Raw genomic sequence first — 20,820 nt, forward strand, 5'->3', positions numbered from 1 at the left:
TATTATGAATGAGAGACAGGTATATAGTGGATATAGCACTTAAGAAATAGTAACAATAATTCCTGTTTCCCTGGAGCTTTGAAGTTTACAAAGTGCTTTCCTCAATATCATCTCAAGTTATTATATTATCCTATATCTCTTCCCTCTTTCACTTCTAAACTAAAAAACAAAAAGCCTTAGTACACATTTACTGCTTATATTTCCTCACTACCCATTCATACTTCAATCCCTCAGTCTGATTTCCATTCCTAAAACTTCGCTGACACTGCTGTCTCCAAGGTAGTCATTGGCCTCTGAGCTGCCAAATCCAATAGCGTTTTCTCAGTTTTTATTCTCCTTGGTCTTGCTGTAGCATTTGACATTGTTGGCTACTCCTTCCTTCTTGACATTCTTTCTTCCTAGACCTTGTTGATTCTGCTTTTCCTGATTTACCTCCTACCTATCTACCTGACTCTTCCTTCCTTTGCTGAACTGGTTCATGAGTATACCTCTAAGGCTCTGTCCTGGGCCTCCTCTTTTTTCCTCTCTACACTCAATGATCTCATAAGCTCCCACGTATTCAATTATCTCTGTGCAGATGACTCCCAGATCTATATAAATAGCCTTTCTCTCTCCTTCACTCTAGCCCCATATTACCAGATGAGTTTTAAACATTTCAAACAGGATGCCCTATAGACATCTCCAACACAATGCATTCAAAATGGAATTCATTATCTTTCAACACCAAATTCACCCCTCTTCCTAACTTCCTTTTTTTTTTGTCCAAAGCCCCACAATCCTTCTAGTGACTTATGTTCACAACTTCGGTCATCCTTGACTTCCCCATTTCCAATCAAGCATAAAGTCTTCTGTCTACACAGTATCTCTTGCTTCTGTCCCCTTACCTCCACTCACATGGCTGCCTGTCTATTTCACACCCTCATCTTTAGCCTATTGATATAACTTCTTAATTAGTGTCCCCACCTCTCTCCCCCATCTCCAATCCATCCTCCACTCTGCTGCCAAAGTGACAGTCCTAAAGTGTAAGTCTAAATATGTTAATTCCTTGCTCAGAAAGTTCGTATGATTCCCTCTTTCTTCTAGTATAAAATATAAACTCCTCTGTTTAGCATTCCTGGTCTAGTTTTGGTTGACCTTTGCAGACTTATTACACAGTACTTACCTTCACACTCTATGGCCCAACCAAATTGGACTTTTTTCGTATTCCTTACACAGGATGGTCCATTTCTGTTCTCCCATATTCCCCCTCTCTTCCCATGAGTCTGTCCTCCATGCCTAGAATGCACTCCTTCATCACCTCCACTGCTTAGATTCCCTTAGCATCCCTCAAAGCACAGTTCAGCCATTACCTTCTATATGAGAGCTTTCCTGATCCCTACCCCCTAGCTACAAATACATCCCCCTCCAAATTACCTTTTATGCATTTTGTATACATTTTCTATTTATTTGTATGTGTATGTATATATATTATTTGCCCCAATAAAATGTAAGATCTTTAGTACCTAGTACATAATAGGCATTTCATAAATGTTGATTAATTGATCACTTAAGCCTTAATCTTCAGCATTTTTTTCTTCTCTATTTTCTCACTTTTAGATCTCATGGGCTCCCATGGATTCAGTTATCACCTCTCTACCTGTGATTCTTAAATCTACATATCTAATCCAATCTACAGCTCTACAGTCCAGTAGAATGTAAGCTTCTTGAGGCCAGACACTACTTTTTTTTATTTCTGTCTCTGTATCCCTAGCTTAGCCAAGCACCTAACATAGTATCTTACATATAGTTGGCTTCACTGAGGTCAGTCCACCTCCCAACGTCTCCCCAGAGCTCCAGTCCCATATCTGGAGCTGCCTGGTAAATACCTTCACCTGACTGACTCAGATTAACATGTTCAATACTGAATTCTTCCTCCTCCCAAAAATTTGGCCCTCACCCAGCTTCTTGGCTTTATTTGAGCCACCATCCTCCTAGGCACCCAGATTCAAAACCTTAGTGTCCTTTTTTACTCTCCTTTCTCCCTCATCTTCCACATCCAGTTAGGAATCAAGTCCTATCAATCCTCCCTCCTTTCCATTTCTTGTATCCACCCCAACCTTCTCCACACTTCAACTACCTTATATCAGGCCCTCATCATCTCTCACATAAACTGGTAGAATAGCCTCCTATCCACAGTTTAATGAGTTCCCTGCTTCTTGACTCTTCCCCCACCAGTTTATTGATTGATATGTTTCATAAAACTTCTCAACATATTATCATCTTGATATGTGTTCTAACTCTGTCATACCCTGCTTAAAAACCTTCAGCATCTGCCTGTTGCTCATAGAATGTTTCTGTGCTTGACATTCAAGTTCATAGACAGCCTGGCTCCAACACACTTTCCCAGGCCGATTTCATACTTCTGTAATACTCTTAAGTTTCAACCAAATTAGACTGCTAACTATTTCCATAGTTCATCCTGCCACCTCCTGCCTTTATGCATTTGCACAGACATGGGGGAGATGACTTCCTATCCCTGAGTACTGAATCCCTTCTTTTCCTGCAAGGTCCAGCTCACATGCCATCCCATTCATGAGGTCATTTTTGTTTCTGTCAGCTAAAAGTAATCTTTCCCTCAGATCTAAACCAAGCTCTATATTTCTCCTTTCCTTCTATCACACTCTAATTTTTTAATAATTATTTGAAAATTATCATGCAGATCCTCTGGTCAGTAGCATGCTTCTTGAGAACAGTGACCACCTTTTTTTCATCTTCATATCCTTAGCACAGAGCACAATGCCTTTCAGGTAGTGGACACCTTATACACGTTTTGTTGGATTAAGAAGCACCAATGTATTAATGAATGCAAGGTAATTGAAACATTTGAGTTATGTTATAATACATTGTAAAGAGATTGTGACCTTAAAATTTGCTAGAAAATAGCTGTGTTATCCAAATTCACTAAGAGAATATAGTACAGGGCATTTGAATACTTGAGCCTAAAATTACTCATCTTCTTAGGATGAATTTAGTATAGTGGAAAGAGCTGTGGAGGCCACAGTGGGAAGACTTTGGAGGATGAGTTCAGGCTCCATCACTTACCAGATTCATGACCTTGGGCAAATTAGCTAAGCCTTAGTTTCCTCTTCTGTAAAATGGGAATTATAATGTTTGCACTATCTCCCTTAAAGAGTTGTTAGGAAAATTAAAATGATGTGATGGCTATAAAATGCTTTGTTGAAATGAAAAGCACCATGTAAATGTCAGCTGTTGTCACTGTTCAGATTATAGCTGTTTATCCTTCTCTCACTAAACTGAGCATGAACACACCTTAAACAAGCTATCTATCCTGTTAAGGCACTGAAACTGAAAACCATCGTGAGAGGGGATGCTCCAACTAGCTTGGCAACTTCAGGTCTCTGTAAAAAAGAGGTGAGTTGATAATATTTTCATGCTAGTCTGCAGGGGTACATTGTGTACGTTGAAATTATTCAGAGAATTGACATTTTTGCTGGGGTGGAAGATAAAGATGTTCCTGATGCACGATTAAAAATAGTTCAGAAATCATACTGCCTAGAGGTCAAATGAACTATCAGAGGCAATTCAGACTGTTTGTTTCAACATTTGGCTGCTGGTCTCCCATATGCTTTTCTCATATGTCCCAGCTGGTCTTCCTGTGGCCTGCCTAGATGGAGTTTATTAAAGCACTCTGGACTTCTATAAACTCACCACACTCCGCATTGTGGCACAGTTATTTTTATTCATGTCTTATCTTCACTGTTAGACTGTCAATTTCTGGAACGCTGGGATTAAGTTTTATTTGTCTTTCTATCCCTAGTACCTAACACTAGGACTTTCACAAAGGGAAAACAATAAATGTTTATTGGCATGAAGAGAACACTCTTTTTAAGTCATTCCCATCCTTAAGAACCTCTCCTGGCTTCCTTTTACTTGTTACATCAAGACTTCAGATTCTAATGAACACAGGAAAGTCTTTTGGTTTGAATTGCTTCTTATCTGCGTGTGCCTTTGGATGCTAAAGCATAACCGAGCTCTCAAAACAACTGCACTTGGGTTAGTGCTGAGAGAATCATGTTGTCAAGTTCCTAGGGAGCCCTCATTTTGTGAGCTAGTCACATAAACTGTCAATATTTGGACTGGGCCAAAGGAAGCTAAGTCTTAGCTTGTGTATTAAGGATGCACGATGGTCTAAGGAGTAAAAATAAAGAAGCTGAGTTTTTACCTCATGGCCTCATTGAAATCCTCCTTTACTAGTTGATAACAACTTAGTCATGAAAAATGAATTAAACTTTCATTAGAAGCAGGCACTGCCTTTACTAGAGAGCAGTTCTACAGCTTCTTTCTTCTGCCATCCAATCCCTACGGTCATCAGAAGGCCAATCCCAAAAGGGCATCTCGCCAAGCAGGAGGTTCTTTTTTATGTTTGGCAATTGCCTCTGACTTTACATAGGGAAAATAACTGCTTTATTTTTCTGAAAATACCTCCACACTGTGGCTTACTGATAATATGCAGTAGCCCCTCAGTGGCCACTTCATTTTTATTGCTATGAAAGTACACACATACACACACACACACACACACACACACACACACACACACACACACACACCCCATATTTTTATGCACATCAGGAAACCATTCTCAGACACCAGTGGTTCAATGAAAGAAAGAATAAAGGTACAGCATTACATTTTGGCTGGGGTAATCAAAGTCATCTCAAATTTACTTTGACCTTTGGGGTTTGGACACTTCAGAATCTAAATAATATAATTTGAAAGTTAATTACTCCCTGCAAAAAAATATCATTAACAATGTCAAGGCCTTTGAATAACTACGATATAGCTTGACCTATCTCTCCTATCGTATACAAGACAAAAGGTAGGTATAGTGGCAACATAAAAAATGGTGCTTTCTGTCTGAAATGAAACTGAGTGTCCAAGTTAAGAACAGTACACAGTTCAGGTATTCTATCTGAAGGAATATAGGTATTTTCATGGGCCCTTTTCCTATAAGCATTGCTAATTTTCTCTTTTAGATTTTGTAATGTTAAGTTGCTCAAGAAGCAGTTTTATTTAAATGGAATCAACCTCATGTGTGATGTATGATTTGATATTTTTGCTGAATCAGCAACACAGGAGGCAGACTTTTTTTTACACAAATAATAATAATAGCTAACATTTATATGGTGCTTTAAGGTTCACAAAGCACTATACGTTCACTCTCTCATTTAATACAAAGCTGTGGGGTATCATTTCATGGTGAAGTGAAAGTGAAGCATTTTTTCATCTCCCCCTGAAAATGTCCATCAATTGATCCAACTTCAAGGGGAAAGAGAAACTATAACCTCATGTAGTAAATTTCTGTAATGTTTGGACTCCCCCAAGAAATTTGCAAAATGGGTTATATCAGCAATATAGGAAAACATATTTCACAGTCACAGAAACATGTTAATAGATTTCTTCTAATGGATTGATTGGAAGGAGATTTTGCTCCTCAAGAAAATGAATAAATTCCCAATCCTTTTCCAATCTTGAAGTGTTCCATAAGGGCATCTGTGTTACTGTTTCAGCCATGGTACTGAACATTTCCATTGACAAGCCGTGGTTTGGTTTTCTGGGTGCACTTACTATTCAATGCTTGTATTGTCTCGTAGCCTTGGGAGTCCCAGTGTTTCTGCAGTAATTTTCCTCATGAAGCTGTATGCGCAGATTCCTGGGGCCAGGCCTTGCTGGTCTCTACAGATGCTGGCGTCTTGCTAGTAGATGGTTAGTGAGTAGTCGCTCCTATAAATGTCTATATTTGTGTCAAAATTTCTGACAGTGATGAATGTGATTCATTTTAGACTATTAAACTACTCTGTACCATAGTGAGGTTAGCATAGAATTAAATGCAATATAGTGGAAAGAACTCTGGCCCTGAAGTCAGAGGGTAAAGTTCAAGTCTCTACTCTGTCCCTTACTGTGTGATCTTGAGCAAATCACTTAACCAGTGGAATAGTAGACAAAGAACACTGGAATTGGAGTCAGGAGACCTAAGTTTGAATTTTGGCTCTGCTTTTTGCTACCTGTGTGACCTTGGGTAAATCATTTAACCTCTCTGGGCCTCAGTTTCCTCACCTGTAAAATTAGATAGACTAAATGACTATGGATTTAACTTTCAGGTCTAACTTGTTTTGAAATTCTATAAATTCTCATTTTCTTATTTAAAATTGCTTTATTTTGAGAGTAATATGAAGAAATCACAGCTGAAATGTCTCTGTTGTTGTTTAAAAAAAAACACCAGCTAATGCATATGTAACCTTTGTGTCAGAGGCCCTCACAACTTGGAAGATCCAGGTACACTGTAGGAAGACTTCTGACTTCTCTCATTACCTCCCACTCATTATCCTCCACCACCCCCTCCCCCTGAAACCTAGAAAAACCACTCTCTAACTTCCCTCAGTAGCACAGAGTTCACAATATCAAAGGAAAGGGAAAGTTTTATCAGCCAACAAACTGATTTTCCTGAAGCTTCAGTCCCAGTCATATGACACACACATACCCACCAACAGCAACCCCACCATATTCAATAAACTCCAGCCGTTCCCTATCAGTTGAAAGATTACATAAAAAATTCTGCGTTTGGCATTCGAAGTCCTTCAAAGTCTAACCCAGCTCCAGGTCAATATTTCCAGTCTTCTAATGCTTCCCCAAGTACTATGGATGAGGTCAATATTGAGGTTTGGGGTGCTCAGAACCCCAAAGTGCCAACACTTTAGGTCCTGCCAAATGAATTGCACTCAAGCCTTCTTTCAGCCAAAGTAAAACAGTTTATTAAAGATCTGCCATATTCACTTGACTCTTAAACAGCCTGATCATTTGTGACATTTGTATTGACAAGCAGCCCAGATAGAATCACAGCTAGACGGAATCAGAGCTGGATTGAATCTGAGCTCCTTCATGGAGGCAAGAGGGAGCTTATATACAGAAAGTGAGGTTGGTGACCTTGCACAGCCCTCCCTCCCTCAAATCAGTCAACTACAAGTCATGTTATCATCTTGATGTCATGATCCTCTTGGAGAAGGAAGGACACACAAGCTCCCATTTATCCTATATAGTTTGTACATCCTCTTGTTGTCTCGACCCCCGTTATATGGTGAACTCCTCCAGACCAGGGAAAATCTTTGGCCTTTCTTTGCATCTCCAGTGCTTAGCAAGGTGCCCAGCACATAGTAGAGCTTAACAAATGCTTATTTATTGACTCAGAAAACTTTGGAAAACAGACCAAAACTTCCTAATGAGCAACTTTCTCAAAGATCTCTGTAACTTCCCAGTCACAGTCCTGAATAGACATCTGTCTTCCTTTCCCTTTACTGACTCAGTAGGTATTGTGTAACTTTCTGGTAGTTCCTCAATTTGTCCAGCAGGTGTCACTAGACACTCATTTCTATGTTATAATAGGGTATTATGTACATTATCATGTATGTGAGGGCTATGATTTATAATACATGAAGGTGCTTTATAGGAGGACTAATTTAGTTCTATCTTTATGTAAAATAGGTTAAATTTTTGTATGTATTTTAGTTGCATATCTGTTTTCAAATGCTCAGTTCCTGAGAATTTATGAATTTTCATTTCATTAATTTTAGAATATCCAGTGACCACAATATTTCAATCCTGATTAATTTAGAAGAAAGTAATAAAAATCCCTGTATTTCTTTTTTTGTTGTTCAGATTAATAGAATCATAGAATTTTAGAATGGGAGACTGTCGGGATCATGTTCTAATTTCTTCATTTTGCTGATGAGGAAACTGAGGCCCAAGGAGATTAAACAGTCTGCCCAGGGTCATAACTAGTAAGAGCTAGGAGCTAGGAGTAGAGCCCCACCCTCCGAAGATCCGGTGAGATTAAACAGTCTGTTTAGAATCATAACTAGTAAGTAGCAGAGCTATGTCTGCTACTAGACAGAGTACTAGACAGAACTACTAGATCTGTTCTCCTCATTTCCAGCCACAGCACTATGCCTGCTATACCCTATATGTAAAATATTAAATCAACTGAAGCCTCATTGGTGATTGTAAATGTCCCTTAAGATAAACTTGAAAATAATCACTAGCACAAGTGATTTATGTTAAACTAGTGGCAGAAATGCTCATTTCCTTTATGATATTGCTCTACTTTCCTAAAGAAAAGTATTAGTAAATTTCACCTAGTTTCCTTCACATCAGATATTTGTACATGTATTTGAATTGCTTTTAAGTTTTAGCCTATATCCAGTTCAAAGAAAACCTTTAATAATTCTCTTCTGATCAGATATATAGATTAAATTTGTCTTCCATACCCACCCTCACATCCCCATAAATATCATTTGATGTTTCTTATATCTTCATTATATAACTGGAATTAGAAATTTGTGTCTTACAAGTCTAAAAATTATCATGATTTGCCAAGAAAAAATTACTTTCTTCTGATTTAGAGGGCCTTGCTAAGTAGGAGTTGTCTAAATGCATAGACCAAAGCATAAATATAGGCATTCTTACTCTCTCACATGCCTGCTACAAAGTCATGCTTTCCTGTTTTCTCACATCCAGCACCAAAAAAGCAGAATGAATCTTAATGATGTGCTTTTAGCTTGTAGTGTCTTATAATTCCTTCATTTTTTGCTTGTCTTTATCATAAGAATTGTTTCAGCCCATGAATCTACTGATATTATTTTGAGCAAGTTCCATATTTCACTATCCCATTTCTACCAGTTTCATTAACAGATTTATATACTTGATATATTCTATGTGCCACAAAGCCATTTTTGCACAAGATCATTTTGTAGTTCATGAGTAGCAAAAACTACTTTCAAGGAAGTCTGAAATCTGATTAAATATGACACAACCATTCTTACTTTTTCTTATTTAACAGAGAAATATATTTTAATTTATGTATTCGTGAAATAGATTGCCGAAAGATATTATCCTACATGACCAGGGGTAACCCAGTTCAATTTTCCTATAAACTTAAATTTTTCAGCCATTTATCCATATAGTTTTCAACTACATGAAAAAAGATTTTCAATATAGAATACACACTTGCTGTATATGCATGCTTTTTGTAATATTAAAATGTTACCTCATGATCCATATAAATTGTTATATAACATTTCTTTAGAGTGACTTTTTTCTCATTTACCCCATGATTATACAAAAGATGGAAACACAATACCTTTTACACTAAAATCTTCTACCAAGTAATGACATGATGATTCAGCCAAGCCAGTTAATAGATGACATTAACTGAACGCCAGTAACACAATGCTTTAGTGAGAGAGGAAATGTACTATAGAATCCTGAAATGACACCTTTCTTTCAGAAAAGATGCTCCAGAGGAGGTGTCTCAAGAGATTTCTGAGAAATTCCTTATCTTGTGAGAGGTTTAGCCAGACAGCAAAGGGGCAAACTGGCAGAAGTAGAGACCCTAAGCAGACTGCAATCAGTTTCATAATATTTCACCTAATAATTCTAACTGAGAAAAGTCCAGAGATTAACCAAAACTAAGAAGATTACTAGCATGTCTAAAACTGGATCTCAATAAGACTGCTATAAACATTCTAAAATTATATGATAATAGAAGGTGAAGGAATTTTTCATGATTCTAACAGCTTCATCTCTGTCTTTCTCTCAAAAATATTCGTAACTTTTCTAAGTAGGAATAAACAACAGTCTTTTAATGAAAATTTTGAACGTAGTGGGGAAAGAGCGAGAGAAAAGGAAGAAAGGAAAGAAAGAAAAGGAAGCTTCAAAGAAAGGGAAGGAGAGAAGAAGGAAACAGAAAAAATAATAAGGAAAAGTGAAAATATGATGGCAAAAAAGTAACTTTCTATGTAGAATATTTATAGCATTCTAGATCTACTGTTCTAGATCTCACTTAAGGTTAGGACAAATTTTCTTCCTTATAAAACTGATTTAATAATCCCTCCTCTCCTCTATGCACTGATGGAGAACACACCTAATTAATAGACTCTTAGAACAGCAGCAAATACTGTAAAGGAAATCCTGAGTGCAATAAGTATGGGCAAAGAATCATATAATCTCAGAGTTGGAAGGGAATTCAGACATTATTTAGGCACACCGGCACCTGAGCAGAAGTCCCCTCTGCAACATCCCTGATAAGTCATCATCTAGTCTGCTTCTCCCCAAACAGTACATTCTACTTTGGGAACATCTCAAGATGTTCTCTCCAAGTCTTCTTAAACTTTTTCTACTGAAATCCCTTTAGCACTTAGTAAACTATGGGTTGCAATCCATATGGGGTCATGACCCACAGTTTAAGAATATAGTGCTAAAGTCTGCCTCTTCCTATTTCCCATTTGTGGCCCTATAGCTGCTGCCTCTGTGATGGAACAGTCCTTCAAATACTTAAAATGTAGCTCTCATGTACCCCAAAATCTGTTCATCCTGGTTGCCCTCTTCTGTACCTACCTCACCTTGTCAATATCCTTCCTAAACTGTAGCATTTAGAATTAAGTACAGTATTCCAAATATGATTTACTAAGGTCCTTCTTCTGATCTAGACTGCATTAATAAAAGCATCGTATCCAGAGATCACATTTGAGGCAGAGCTGGCCTTAAAGTCAGGGAGACCTGGTTCAAATCCTGCCTTTTGACACATGCCAGCTAAATGTGAGACAATTAAAACACCTTGGAATGTGACTCTGGGCAGTCTCTGAACCTCTCAGTGCTCCAGGCTACTCTCTAAGATCACCATTTTTAGTACTGGAAGAAGGCTGGTAGAAGGTAGGACTCAGAGATCCCCATCAACAAGTCCCAACCAAAAGAAAAAGAAAACATTAGTTTTAGAAGTTTCTTGTCATTCTCTTAATTTACATTGAGCTTACAGATGATGAAAACCTCTAGCTCTTTTTTCAGAAACTTCTCTCTATACATATTTCCCCATACTGAATGACTTATTTTTAAAAATACAAATGAAGGACTTTTCAGTTATCCATACTAAACTTCATTCATTAGATTCAGGCCTTAAGGCAGCCATAATCTAAATTCTTCCTAAACATTTTTGTTAACTTGTCTTTTCTGTTACTTGTTCATTTTAATTGATGTTTCTCCTGCTCTTTCAATTTTTTTGTTTGTTGGTTGTTGGGGTTTGTTTGGTTGGTTTTTTTTTTTTGTAAAATAAAATAATGTTTTATTGTTTCTGGATAGAGTGAAATATCTAGAATTCGCATACAGAGAGTAGTTGAGGTACAAAAGTAGTCTATGTTGGAATGGTACATCTATGTGAAATGCAGGAGAGAAAAAATAGTTACCACTTTGAGAGGGAGGCAGTATGGTATCATAGAAAGAGTACTAAATTAAGAGCAGACCTAGGTATCCAATCTGTCTCTGCCCCTTACTAATGCAGTATAGCCTGATACATTGTCTCCTTTTTGATTAACCTTATAAAAGTCCCTTCCTCTCCCCACCCTCAGTTTCCTCATATATTAAATGAGGAGCTTGGACTAGATGGCTTCTGTGATCTATCCCAACCCTAACTCTATGATCCTAAGTCAAAATTCTAAAAAAAACCAACTTATTTTCAAGTATAGGTATATCGCCACAAAAATGTTGCCCTGCCGACGTTGATTCACAATTCTTACAAACAATACTCTAAAATTCTTTGATTTTATTGATATGAGTTCTCTTTCTCCAGGTGGATCCTAGTACCTCCTTGCATTAGTAAGCAGTTTTATAAGTTGCTGTGGCCAAAAGATTGCTTCTAATAATGCCCAGTCTTCTAGTAATGAGCCTATCCACATTTGCCTAGGATTGTCTGTATATAGTAGTATGTCACTTGGCTTATGCTTAAAATCTTTCCAGTTTGGTTGTGCCTAACAGAGTTTGCAATCCATTGACAGTGCCTTTGTGAACTCAAAGCTACCTCCATTTTGTAATAAGACATTGGAGAGAGGGCTTTCCAATAAAGTGTTACTAAAACATTATAACCAATCCCACTATAATGTTATTCAGCCCAATACATGTGACTTAAACTGGACAACTGGTGATCTGAGCTGGCACTTGAGCCCCCCATAGCATTAATTTCCATATAAAACTAACTGCCACCCCCATAACATTATTTCATCTAAACTCATGTGTTCACAGAATCAATTAATGAGGTTACACAAAATCTTATTATATTGTATTTTTTTTTTAAAAAGGAAAATTCTAAAAGAACCATCTTGCCTTGCCTTTTTTTTTCATTTTCAAACCTTTGGTATAAGGAGGATCAAAATTAAATTCTTGATTTGGCAGATATTACTTTCTCTTTGATTAGCTTTGAGAAAACATTCATTGCCCATGTCTAGCTGCCAGTGTAGTTCACTGTGCATTGATGGACCCCTCGGGGCAAGATGGACTTTCCAACCAAAATAAACTCTGGCAAGAGAAACTCATCTCCTTCCTTAACTAGAAAGACAATAACATTAAAATAAGCTGCAGGCACATTATAGAGTATTTAACAAGCCTAAGCCATGTATATAGGATTGAATGAACTGTTTTCTTTTTCAGATGGCCAGCCAATAGTACCAGTATTTGACAGAACTCTGCAAGTGAAGCAGATACATGTACTTGAATCGTTGGACCTTCTAATTACCAGAGCAGACAAAGGTAGTATTCCTTATTGATTCTTTATTATATAGGAAAATGGAACAGATCTTTTTCTAAGTTTTAAGTTAAAGTTAATACCTGCTGTCTGGGAATAGCATTTAGTGTAGAGAATACTGACCTAAAATGCAAGTGCTATCTAAACATCAATTATTGGTGTAATTTATCTTTTTTCCTTCCTTTCTTCGTTCCTCCCTCCCTCCCTCTTTTCTTTACTTCTTTCCCTTCCTCCCTTTCTCCTCTTTCCTTTCTTTCTCCTTCTTTTCTTTCTTCCTTTCTTCTTTCCTTCTATTTCTTCCTTTCTTTCTTTACATTCTTCCTTATTTCCCTCACTCCTTCCTTTCTTTCCCTTCTTTCTTTTCCTTCCTTCCTTTCCTCTCCATCTCTTCCTTCCCTCTTTCCCTTACTGCTTCCTTCCTTTCTTCCTTCCTCTCTCCCTTCCTTCCACAAGCCCCAGTGTTTTAGGTAAAGAAGCAATACATATTGAAATGGCATATCTATGTGAAATTCAAAGAAAGAAATTAAATTTCACCATCCTTAAACCAACATATCATACTGTATACAGAAATAAGCTCAAAATGAGTACATGATTTAGATATAAAAGATATGATAAGCAAATTGGGAAACATGGAAAAAATTACTTGTCAGATATGTGGATAAAAAAAGAGTTCATGATCAAATAAGACATAAGATCACAAGAAGTAAAAATGGCTAATTTTGATTACATTAATGGTTTTGCGCAAACTAAACTAATTTGCCCAAAATTAGAGGGAAAGCAGGAAACTGGGAGGAAAATTTTACAACAAGTTCTTTGGACAAAGGTATCAGTTCCCAAATATATAGGGAACTGAACCAACATTATAAAAATAAGGGCCATTCCCCAATTGATAAAATGTTCAAAGAAATATGAACAGGCAGTTTTCAAATGAAGAAATCAAAGCTTTCTATAGTCAGATTAAAATTTCTCTAAATCACTGTTGATTAGACAAATGCAAATTAAAACAATTCTGAGGTACCAGAAGATTAGCTAAAATGACAGAAAAGGAAAATGATAAATGCTGGAGGGGATGTGAAAAAATAGGGACAGTAATGCACTGTTGCTAGAGTTGTAAATTGGTCCAACCAATACAGCTCCTATATTGCTGAAAGATCAAAGAAAAAGGAAAAGACTCATTTGTACAAAAATATTTATAACAGGTGTTATAATGACCAAGGATGTGAAAATGAGAGGACACCCATTAACTGAGGAATGGCTGAAACTAGTTAGGGTATATGAATGTGATGAAATACTGTTGTGCTGTAAGAAATGATGAGGGGATTTCAGAAAAACCTGGGAATGAACTGATATGAAATGAAGTGAGTGGAACTAGGAGAACATTGTACACAGTGACAACAATATTGCGGTGATGATCAACTGTGAAAGACTTGGCTACTCTGATCAATACAGTGATTCAAGACAATTCCAAAGGATTTGTGATGAAAAATGCTATCCACCTCAAAAGGGAGAACTGATGAGCTCTGAGTACAGATTGAAGTAAATTTTCTTTCACTTTATTTTTCTTGCTTTTTTTCCTTTTGCAACATGGCTAACATGGGGAATATATTTTCTATGACTTTATAAATGCATATATGTTTATATATGCTATACAATATGTATATATTGTATATATTATATACATATAAAACATGTATCGTGGTTCTTGCCTTCTCAATGGGTGGTAAAGGGGAAGGAGGAAGAGAGGGAATTCAGAACTAAAAATAAAAATTTTTAAATAAAATTAAAAAAAATTTTTCTACATTGAGAAGGAGGCAGTATGGTTCCAGAAAAAGAACTATATTCTGAGTAAGGACTCCAGTCTCTAACAATGAATCCTTCCTTCTTTCTTTCCTTTCTTCCTTCTGCAGGACCAAGTTTTAGGTACAAGGGAAGTAAGGGAGATAGAAAAAGAGAACAATATAGTCCCTGCCCTCAAGGAGCCTATAATCAAGTAAAAATAAGTAAGATCTACATAAGTAATTACTATGTTATCAATTAGTCAAAAAACATTTATTACATGCCTACTGTATGTAGGTATTTTCATAAGAACGGTATAGACCAAAAGATATTGCTGTTTGGAGTAAATAAATATCATTTCTGACTGAACAGCCAGAAAGTACTTGAATAGAAGATTTAATCAATTTCTATACCTTTTTCAGGAAGGCTGGTGATTGAAGAAGCCTTCCAGGGTATTGAAATTTATTGTCTTCTAAACAAGGAAGACTGTTTTCACTTTGATTCACGTGAGACTAACACTTCAAAGTAGGAGATTGTCATAATAGCATTTCTTAATAGTTTATAACACAGCCAAGGCCTTAGTGCTGTATAAGGATGTCATTTCTACAAGCAGAGGTAAAAGAAACAATGCAGTAACTGGCAGGGACAGGGATCCTTAGATAGCACCAGCAATCAGGGCAGCGCCAGTGCAATATTCATAGCATCTATGGCAGCCATGAATATCCTGGCACAATTCTGAATTGTGAAATACAGCAGACTTCCTACATGGAAGACAGAACCAAAACATTTATTCAGACACCAGAAAGCCAAATTCATTACAATCTATACACAGTAACAGTGCAGAGGACAATACCATCCCTAAGCTTCCCCCTGTCAGGTTTCTTACAAACCAGCTCCATTAAACAAATCACAAGCAGTCTCCCTAAAACAAAATCACAAACAAGCTCTTTCACTCATGCTAGCCAGCTGCTTGTGTGCCTGCGTCCTTCCCAGCCCTGACTACTCTCATGACTAACTTCCTCTCAGCTCTACTCTAGCTCTGCTTCTTTGTGTTCCATTTGTTCAACAAACTCCTCCCACCACAGGCTTCATGGACTCAAACTTCCATGTGACCCAGGCAGGTCACATGGGCCTATTAATGAATGGGAAAGATCTTACCATTTAAATTATCATTAAAACCCCTAGAAGGGAGGAGAGTTGGGAAGGAAGGGAGAACAAAAGTTAAGTCCTCCAGGGCATGAAGGGTGGCAGAGATGAAAAGCAACCACCAATCAACATAACCCCAGAGCAAGGATTCTGGTGGGTAGACTCAGACATAAAGAGACTGAGGAATTGGATTGACCCCTATAGTTTCTTCCAGCCCTAAGTTTATTAATAGCCCAGCTATTAGTTCCCTTCCCACCCCCAAAAAAATTACCTTGTATTTTTAATATATGTTTATTTATATACATAATGTGAGCTCCTTAAAGGCAGGAACTCTTTAATTTTTTTCTTTGAATCCCAGGCACCTGACACATTGCCTAGCACATAGTAGGTGTTTAATAGATTGATTGATTATATGATCTTTAGGAGCCTATGATCTTATAAAAAAGGAAGCTGTTCCAACTGGAGGATATATCAGGAACAAAGGCACGGAGATAGGAAAAGGTAAATCATGTATAGGGAATACTGAGTAGTTCATTTTCCCCAGAGTATGTGTATAGAGTAATAACGGGAGATGAGGCTGGAAAGGATAGGGCCAGATCATAGAGGGCCGTGAATTTCAGTTTAAAAGGTCTAAATTGAATTCATTTAACAGTGGAAAGCTACTTAAGTTTTTTGTTTTTATGTAGTTACATTTTATTCTCCCTCCATTTTCACCCATATATACAAACTTAAAAAAGAAAAAGAAAACCCTTGTAAAAATATGCATAGTCAAGCAAAACAAATTCCCATATTGGACATATCTAAAAACCGCATGCCTCTTTCTGTACCCTGAATCTGTCACTTGTCTGTGTCAGGATGTGAGTAGCATTTTTCATCATCAGTTCTTTGGAATCATTCTTTACTTACTTCAATATGTTGTGTACCTCGTTATCCCACTGATCAGGTTCCCTACTTTTTAGCCACGACCAAATCATTTTGATGATTGCTGTTTTCTGGTAGATAATTTGAAATCTGTTAATGCCAGCTCCTCTTCCTTCTTTTTTGTTTTTCACCATTCCCCTGAGGTTCTCTAACTTTTATTTCTCCACATGGAACTAGTAGTAGTAGTTTAATTGGTTTGGCACTGAATAAATAAATCAATGTAGGTAGGCTTTTTATTTTTATTATATTGATTCAACCTACACATGAACAAGTTATCTTTATTTCTATAAACAATATTTTGCAATTGTATTCATATATATAGTTCCTTGTATCTTGGTAGACTCCATGAATGTATTTTATATATTCTATCATTCCCTATCTCTTCTGTTTTTGTTTTAGCCAATATGCAGAAATGCTGATGATTTCTTTTATTTTCCCGCAGCTTTGCTAGTTATTGTTTCAATTAATTTTTAATTTTTCTGCAAAAAGTGATAATTTTCTTTCTTCATTGCTTAAAAATTCCTTTAATTTCTTATGCTATTGTTACCTCTTCTAGCACTATATCAGATAGTAATGATGACAATGGTAAGTAGTATATATCTGAAACCAAGAATGAGTATTATAAGTATAATGGGGATAAATTAAAGTCCTTTCCAGTAAAATCAAAGAGGTAATTTAAGGTTAGTTAATAAGGAAATTAGATGATACAGACTCCTTTGTCAACATTGCAAGTAATATTTAAACATAGCTACTGGATCTGAGAATAGATATGGCAATTCATGATACTCCAATAGATCTTGAAAAAGAATTAAAAGAAGAAATCAGAGAATTCATCAATTGAAGAAATGAATAATGATAATAGAGAGAGGTAATGTATGTCCCAGGGGACTGGTTGCCAAAGCAATCAAGAGCAAGACCCATGAAGTAGCAGTCATTCCTTCAAAGAATTGGAAGGACAGAAGCTAAGGACAATGACCGGTTCATTTTCTCTTAATGTTTTCTCTAGTGCTGGGCAAGTGATGTGGAAAACGAAGAATTAATAGAACTTGGCAACTTATAAGACATTGATGGTGGGCAGTATTCATGGATCACTAAGCATTTATGTCTGGGTGATGAGAATAATGTCATTAAAAGAAACAGGCTAGGTTTTTAAATATTTAAGTGTGGATCTTGAGAAGCCATTTGGAAATGCAGTCCTAGAACCTAGGAGAGAATCTAGAGCTAAGACTTGGGAGTTGCCTGCAGAGAAAGGATAGTTGAATCTATGGCCCAAGAGTATTTCATCAAGAGCAAGCATGTAGGAATAAAGAGAACAGAACAGAGGGCAGCAGGTTGGAGAAATGCCAGCACTTAGGAGGCAGGAGGAGAAAGAGGAGCTAGTCAGAATGATAGTTAGAAAAGTAGGGAGTAAATAAAGGAAGCCAGGAAAGAGGGCAAGAAGGAGAAGAATAGGTACATTCATCACTGCAGAAACATTTGGAAGTTATCTACATCCAATTCCTATACTTCCTTATCATCTGCTTTTTCCTCAACAACTTCCATAGTTATCAGTTTACTGAAACTGCTTTAATTTGCCTTTCTCATATCATTAGTAATTTAAAACACTTTTTCATATAGTTATCAATCATTTGTACTACTTCTTTGGAAACTGTTCTTGCTCTTTCTGTAGCAGGACTGCTTCCTGCCTGTTCCTCAGCAAGAACCATTGCCTCCATTAAAAAGCGCACTGATGATTGTTTTGTTGTGTGGATCAAAGAAACTGATGTATATAAAATGCTTTGCAAATCTTAAAGGGCTTCTTAAATGTCTCATTTTTAATTAGCATTATTAACCTGTGAGCTCAAATTCAGTTCTTAGAAAGATAATAACTATAGCACCTGGCTCATATGACTCCTGTAAAGCTTAAGTGAAATAGTGTATGTAAGTCACTTAGCAAACCTTGAAGCACTAACAGAATATCAGTTATTTTGATTAGTTACCCAAGGGTTTCATTTGGACTAAATGACTTAAACAAGGACGTTTGAATAAGGGTCTATTTTATCTTAGTTTTTAACTCCCTGTCAACCATATTTGCTCTGACCTTTCCAGTCCAAAGTTTATCTTCTTTGGCAATGCAAACAGAAGGAAAATAAGAACTGAGCATCTGTTTTCTGTCTGCATTTAGTTATCATGATCCCATTGTCCCAAAACAGCAGTCCTCTCCCTTCTTTGATCCCCCTCTTTCCTCAGCATAGCTAAAAGAAATGTTTCTGTTATCCCTATCTTTTCATGCCAACCTCAGGTTATTTGAATTTTATACTCATGACACCATCTTATGTTGCAGTTTGGGGTGCTAGGAACCCTAAAATGCAAGGGCACAGAGCAGGTCTTCCTCGAAAGAATTTGACCACTCAAGCCTTCTTTCTGTCAGAGTAGTGAGGTGTTATTATACACCAATTAGATGAGCAAGATTCTAAAAATCTGCACAATTTAATGGGGGTAAGATTGGTGCTTTTATACAGAAAAAGACTGGGAGTATCTGAATGGGATTAAGGAGTGGCAAGTAGACTAATTAAGTAATCAAGATGGGCTAGGGTGGACTAGATGCCTCAGGTGAACACAGGAACTGAGTTCCTGAAATTTGTGGGAAAGTTGAGGAGCTTTTCCTTTTGAGAGTCCAGATCCCATCCCTCCATCACTTACACAGGATGGGGCCAGACTTGTATGTTATTTGTCCTTGCTACGAACTTCTTTACAGGTTGATGAATTCCCTATGAAAACACATCCATCTTTTTTAACAATTCCCCTCTATCTCCTTCAGAATTGTTTTCCTTTGTTATCTTTAAGTTTTCATTTTTATAAGCCTTTTCCCTTCCTGCTTGGGCTGCTATAAAGATTTAGTCTATGGGATCCTACTTATCCTTTCACTGAAACTTTTGCATATAGGGGACATCTCTAGATTATTTCTGATTTCTCTGTCATCTGTCACAAATTCTCAGATAAAGTGATTACTTTCTCCCATGGTTGCCATCATTTCTACCCTAGTAACTAATTTCTCTCTATTGGTGTAAATCACACATAGAATACAATTTTCCCTTATTCCTTTGCTTTCTCACTAATTTATTACCTTGCTCTCTATAAATCATTCTCCTCCTCCTTCTCCCCTGTCTGCTCAAATTTTCTGTTGTCTCTCTGTCTTTCACTTTCTTCTACTCTTTCTTCTCCTCAGGTTCTTCTCTGTAAATCGATTCTCTTCTCCAGCATGCCCTCCTTCATAGGAAAGCCTTGTTTTAGCTCCAGCCCTTCTCATTCAGCTCAAGATTTTCTCCTTCAACTTATTCAGTCTTCCATTTTCAAGCTCTGCCACCTCCATTTCAATCCCTGTCCTTATTTACAGTTACAAAACCCTTGAAATCACCTTCACAGTTATTTTTCCTTCTCATTCATCTCAAGACCTTCTCTCTTACCTATTTCGCATACAACCTTTTCCTTTAGAAACCATAATTATAAGTGTCTTAAAGAGATTATGGATATTTCAGAGGAACTAAGGAAACAAATAGCTTAAGAAAATAAGAAAAAATGAGTACTACTTGGTAGAGAAATGAGTCATTATGATGCAGAAGGATGTCAAAGGAAGGTCAAATCACATGAAGAATAGATGAGATATGATGTTAAATTTTGAGACTTTCTACAGAATCTTAGAAATGGAAGAGATCATTTATTTTAACTAGTATGGAAAGGAATCACGTGACAGTATCCCCAACAGATGGTCATTATAGCCTCTGCTTAAAGAGATGGGTTGCTGGGAACTCACTGTAACAGCAAGGGCCCTGACATACACAGGAGGACCAGCTGTACAGGTTCTTAGATTTGCTTTTCTAAAAGGAAAGCAACTTTTGAGGGGTCCACAATCACTTTAATCAAGCACATATATCATTCACTTAGTTCAGGGGAAAAGTCAGCACCCTATACTTCAGAGAAAATACAAACAGAGGAAATAAAGATCAACAGGCAGGGCTTCCAGCTGTCTGACCATAAGCAATCCATACATCACAGATCAACAGACAGATCCAGCTGTCTGACCATTATATACATACATATTTACCAGAAAGAAAATACCAACATCTGGGTTTTCGAAGCTGAGGGACTCCTTAGTGGCTTCCCAGAGTCCTCTGGCCAAACAAATGCTTCCAATGAGTAAGCCCCAAAACAAAACCTCACCTCCGAGTATTTATACACTTTTCAGAGCTGGAGGGCAGGACCCTCTGACCCAGTGCTTCAGTAGAAATTAATAAAAGGTACTGAGGCCTATTAATGGGAGGGGAAGATCTTTAACTCTTCCCCCCACTCACCATTAACCTTAAATTGCCATTATA

General features: G+C 37.1%; 1 protein-coding gene across 7 annotated transcripts in view; it reads left to right on the forward strand.

Annotated features, from left to right (window-relative positions):
- Positions 1 to 20,820, forward strand: part of GARNL3 (GTPase activating Rap/RanGAP domain like 3) — a 227,061-nt gene that overhangs the window by 130,225 nt on the left and 76,016 nt on the right. For 6 of the 7 annotated variants that reach the window (XR_011972116.1, XM_072631960.1, XM_072631962.1 and 3 more), the window contains 5 exons: positions 1,597 to 1,694; positions 2,765 to 2,849; positions 3,337 to 3,411; positions 5,655 to 5,766; positions 12,529 to 12,627. Coding sequence is in view for 6 of the 7 variants with exons in the window: in XM_072631960.1 (XP_072488061.1) it covers positions 1,597 to 1,694; positions 2,765 to 2,849; positions 3,337 to 3,411; positions 5,655 to 5,766; positions 12,529 to 12,627 (469 nt within the window). In the remaining variant the exon portion in view is untranslated. The remainder of the gene's footprint in view (positions 1 to 1,596; positions 1,695 to 2,764; positions 2,850 to 3,336; positions 3,412 to 5,654; positions 5,767 to 12,528; positions 12,628 to 20,820) is intronic. The other variant, XM_072631961.1, reaches the window with a different exon arrangement.

Source organism: Notamacropus eugenii, chromosome 1 (assembly GCF_028372415.1).
Source record: "Notamacropus eugenii isolate mMacEug1 chromosome 1, mMacEug1.pri_v2, whole genome shotgun sequence".
NCBI lineage: Eukaryota > Metazoa > Chordata > Mammalia > Diprotodontia > Macropodidae > Notamacropus > Notamacropus eugenii.